The 5,169-nt window shown below is 42.4% G+C and overlaps 1 protein-coding gene across 1 annotated transcript in view; it reads right to left on the reverse strand.

The window, feature by feature from the left end:
* Nucleotides 1-649: 649 nt before the first annotated feature.
* LOC118416478 (kelch domain-containing protein 8A-like) overlaps nucleotides 650-5,169 on the reverse strand; it is a gene marked incomplete at its 3' end in the record, with an annotated part of 12,468 nt that continues 7,948 nt past the window's right edge. The window contains 4 exon segments of the mRNA XM_035821588.1: nucleotides 650-830; nucleotides 3,157-3,258; nucleotides 3,670-3,879; nucleotides 4,281-4,445. Of these exon segments, the coding sequence (XP_035677481.1) occupies nucleotides 650-830; nucleotides 3,157-3,258; nucleotides 3,670-3,879; nucleotides 4,281-4,445 (658 nt within the window).

Consider the following 5,169-nt stretch of genomic DNA (forward strand, 5'->3'; position numbering starts at 1 on the left):
CAAAGATACTCGTTTTTTATTTCAAAATCACGCGAAATTTAATGAGCACTCTGATGTCATCCATGAAACTTACTTGCTGTGGCCTTACTAAATACAGTCACACCTGCCCAAGCGACCACCTCTTCTTAGCGACCACCTGGCCATTACGACCACTTTTTCTCGGTCCCAAAAATTTTTCCCATTGACGTGAACATTAAGCGACCTCTTTACAATGACCACCTGGCCAACGTGACCACCAAAAATTGGGAGCAAATGCCTGCTCATAACGACCACGTCATTTTCAAATCTTGAGTCGTCATGTTTTCAATGATAACTAGCACAATTTGTGCCGAATTCGACCAGTTTGCGGCGGAGTTTGACTACCATTATGATGTTGTGTTCAAAATAAAGATGGCAGCGGATGCACGTTATTTTGCTATTTGCCATTTAACACAACAGAAACTATTTATAATATGCATCAGGCATGTTGAAAGTTGACACTCTTCTAACCAACCACCTGACCAAATCGACCGCTTTTGCCTGGCGGGTGGTCATCTTGGGCAGGTTTGACTGTACTACAATTCTCATGCCAGTCTGTGCATTCATTCAACAAAAATGTTCCTTTTTAAAAGCTGCCTTATGATTTGATGACAAACGTCAGTTCTATCATTTGATGCCTAATGCTGCTACAATGTTGGTGGGGCCTGCAGACATGCCACCAACTGCCAGGAGGCGCCCCTGATACAGGAGAGATGCAGAGGAGCAGAGAGGTGTGTTGAGGTTAGGCAGGTTGAACCACTTCTTCCTCTCCAAGTCAAAACCTTCCACAGAGGTCTGTGGTCCACCTACAGCTGGAAAAATGGAACAAATTCCATCATTAGTTGATGATGTTTTAGTTTCAGTTTATCAAAATTGACTTGTCACAATAATATTCCATAAAATATGTTGACATTTGCTAATGTATTCATCACAAAATGGACTCAATGTATTAACATACAGTATCACAGAACATTAGACAAAATCAACATTACATTCTCAACTTGAAGACACAAACTCATTCATAAATATTTTAATTGCTATGCTGAACAGAAAATTAACATTATCTGTTTGACTTTGAAAACACAAAGAATGAATATACCGCTAGTTCACCTTTATCCGTTGGGTAACCTATATCCATTGCTTTTTAAAAATGGTATCTAGGCACATCAAGTTGATGGGTAATAGTTTTATTTGCAATATCCTGAAAATATTGCAATTTGAAACCAATGTCTGTCGATGTGATATCCCAAATACACTGTTTTTAAAAGCAATGGATATAGGTTACCCAATGGATAAAGGTAAACTAGCATTAGTAAATGTAGCGCATACAGTTGTAGTATCTTGATAATGTTTATGAATACATCTGTTAACATCTATTATCACAATACCGGTACGTTTACGACGATTTCTCTAGCCATACTGATTTGACAAATTGTCAACGCATCATTTTCTCCAGTTACATGTTGCTGTTATAGGTTACCCTTGCCACTTCTTCTGTGTAACTTTTCTGCCACTCTTGTCCTGCTAAAAGCGTAATATTGTAATTGTAACACGCCGCGGAATTACACGGCGAACGGGCGCGTGGTTGGGAGGGGGTACAAAATACCGGTAGGAAGAAACACGGCACAATTAACTGCCGCTATACATCCTCTGATGTTCCTTCCTTTTCTGTCAGTAAATGCATAAAACATAAACCTGCATGAGCATACAAAATGTCATGAGAAAACGGACGTATACTGTCAAGAATTTTCATTTAACTTCTGTCCGTCACAATCGCTATGACGTAAAACTTCACTGCTAGCGTAGATATAAAAATGGCGGGAAAATGGCTGCGTACGTTCAATTTTGCCCATTCAGTCGTAGATCCGGGCTATTATGCAACGGTTCTTCACACTTTTACATTAGGTCACCAACAGAAATTCAAGATTGTTGTTGAATCATGTTCGTCTTGTGCCGTGAGCATGTGTAATTATGATCTATATAAATTTGGCAATGAATGTGACAGTGTGTTCGTCCCACGACGAGCTGCCTACCCCGAAATTTAAAAAAAAGTATATTGAAAACTTTTGGCCTTGTTGTCTTCGAATGCATTGTTATCGATGCTTTGTAAATGGTGTATTGGACACCTAGATGTCTGAAGTGTGCACAGCTCAGAAATAACTATTGTTGCATGTGTAGATCTCTTTAAGTTCCAGTATTTTTAATCTACCGGTATAAGTCTTACTACCGGTATTATGCCAATGCATGTTACAAATGTACATTCATATCTTTAAAAATATTGTTGTGTTTTACAGCAGTCAATATAATGTCTTTTTTTTTGTTCTGCATAGCATATTTACAATATTTTCAAGGAATACTGAAATTTATCTAGTACTTTAAAACACAACAAAATATCTAGAGAATGCTTATACAGGTATTCATGAAAAATACTGTCAAGATAATTGTAGTAACATACTGTAAATGCAGAAATGGTTTTAAGTTCGCATTTTTTTGTTGTGACCACTTCGCTGCAAACTTAAAACTGTAGAGAACATTTATCCACTATAACTTATAAATGTGACTACAGTGTATGGCGCTACCGCAAACTTATAACCACAGCAAACACTCCATTTTCCCGCTTCCGCGAAATTAAATCCCCGCAAACTTAAATGCATCTACAGCAATCTTAGTTTTCTTAAAAGCAATGATAAGGAGTAACTTTTTTTTGTGGGACCGCGTAGCGCAGTGGGTCCGTGTTTGCCTCGAGACCGAGAGGTCGCGGGTTCAAATCCGGCTGCTGTGTTGCAGATCTTGTGCCCTTGGGAAAGGCACTTTACAAGTCTTTCCTCACTTAACTCAGGTGAAAATGAGTGCCGTCTCTCAGATAGGACATTAAATGGAGATCCCGTGTCTGGTGAGAGCCATACTACGGGCACGTAAAAGAACCTGCCACATGTGCGATGGTGCGATGTCAGTGGATCAAACCATTCCGGCCAAAATTGGATAGGGAAATTCCCCTCGTAACCCCTGCTTTGCCTATTGAGTCAGTGAAGGGAGAAGAGATGCTGCTACAGTTATCGCTATGAGCCAATCTTCATCTTCGTGATGGTAACATCAGGCCCTACGAACATGATTAAAAAAAAACAAAAAAAAACTTACACAGTCCTCCGGCGATGACAACTTTCTCCCCGAGAACTCCTGCCACAAAGTCGGCACGTTTGTTCTTCATGGGTCTGTGTGTCTCCCACCTGCCTGTCTCACCTGTACAGCAGAAAGTGAAAGTCAAGAAAGTGATATGAATCCAGGTTAGCTCACAAAAGTTGGATGAGTGCTAATTTCTTTCACTGGATGTGACAGAGAAGACAGTCACAATGTACAGTTTTACATGTTCATTGTACCGAGGAAATTTCCCTAGCTCTTTTCGACAAGCATGATGATTAATTCACTGGAAAGAAGGGACTGTGGATACATCTAATGAATTCATGCAGGAAAATTGAAAAAATAAATCAGATGTCAGAATGATTCCTGAACAATTCTATGCTTAGCCTTGAATTTGAGCTGCAATGTTAATTTTAATCCTTCTGGTGCACACTAAGGTAGACCCAAGATTGGACATGTTGTAAGGGATGCAGTTGACCAGGTTGATAAAATAATAAACATAACAATTCTTACCTTTTTCTGTGTCGAATGTTTCCGTTGTTCCTGAGAATCTCCTGTCCTGGCCCTGAGTGAACAGTCCTCCCAGACTCACGATCACGCTGGCCGACATCACGTACTGCGGAAACACGCGCTTGCTGGGAATGTCCGGGAACTTGGTCCACGTGTTGGACAGGATGTCGTACATTTCAAACGCTGCACACGGCTCCTTTCCTTGTCTGCCCCCTGGTGGTTTGTTTACAAAAACAATATGAACGATTCATTGGACTAATGTTAAACTGTAATATCCAACACCAGAATTGGACTCACCCAAATTTTTGACTGAACAACACCAGTCTTTGTCAAGGAATGAACAATCCACTGATGTCGTCACGTTATGTAGATAGAACACGGGACTCAGTAAGCAGTGGATCATAGGTTGCAGGACAGCAGTGGATTGTTCATTCCTTGACTGGTGCTTTTCAGTCCAGGGATATCAAGTCGATGGACGGTAGTTTTAAATTGTACTATCTTAAAAATATTGCAGTTTGAACCATTTCTGTCGACTTGATATCTCGGTATTGTTCTTAAAAAGGACGGATAACGGTTACCCTATGGATAAAGGTGAACTCTTGTTAGTAGCTTACCCAGCACGTAAAGTTTGTCGTTCCTTAGGAAGATGCCGGTAGCGTAGCGGGCAGTGGGCATGGGAGCCAGGCCCTTCCACCGGTCATTCTCGATGTCCAGACTGCGCAGATGGTCCTGGGGGTTCGTGTCCACTCCCATTCCTCCTACTGCCATCACCTTACCATCTGTGGGGAAATAGTAGTCAGGATTAGGGAAAGGTACCATGGGAAGCCCACATGTCTGATGTGCCAGACTATAGTCTCTATGCAAACACCCCAGAAAGATGCTGCAGGCTTGGCTTGGACCCATTCTATCTACAAATGTAATTGTCTGTTGTTATGCTGTCAGACCTGGGTGCCAGACCTGGCAGGCATACTTGAGACAAGGCCATATGAGCCCTACATACACCAGTATGTAGGGTTCGTGACAGGCCAGTTTGCCTCCTGTCACTCCCAGCTGAAGAGAGTATCCACCATATATCCGGACTACATACACCCCCACCTAACTCCTTCTGCTTTTCCCCCTACCCGTTCTCCTTTTCCCCCGGACTTCTCCTTAACCCCCGCTGTACTTCTGCTGTGCCCCCGTCCTTCTTCTTGGCCCCCGGTGTACTTCTGCTTGCCCCCCGCCCTTCTGCTTAACCCCCAATGACCGCCGTCAACCCGAATTTCACGTAGTCGACACGAAAATCGTTCAGAAAGCAACAATAACGGTCGCGCCACGGAACATGAAATAGCCTATTCTCAATGACACATTTTGGGCCACCTTTCTGCCAAGTGGCGTTTCACAACTCCTTCCCAGTCTTTACTTCAAAGGCTCGCCCTCTCGATGAAGGGCGTATGCATCCGCCCCGTCAGCATCGGGTACTCACACGAAAGTCGTGCCCAAACACCCTGCACGGCAACGATA

This window comes from Branchiostoma floridae, chromosome 5 (assembly GCF_000003815.2).
Source record: "Branchiostoma floridae strain S238N-H82 chromosome 5, Bfl_VNyyK, whole genome shotgun sequence".
Taxonomy (NCBI): Eukaryota; Metazoa; Chordata; class Leptocardii; order Amphioxiformes; family Branchiostomatidae; genus Branchiostoma; species Branchiostoma floridae.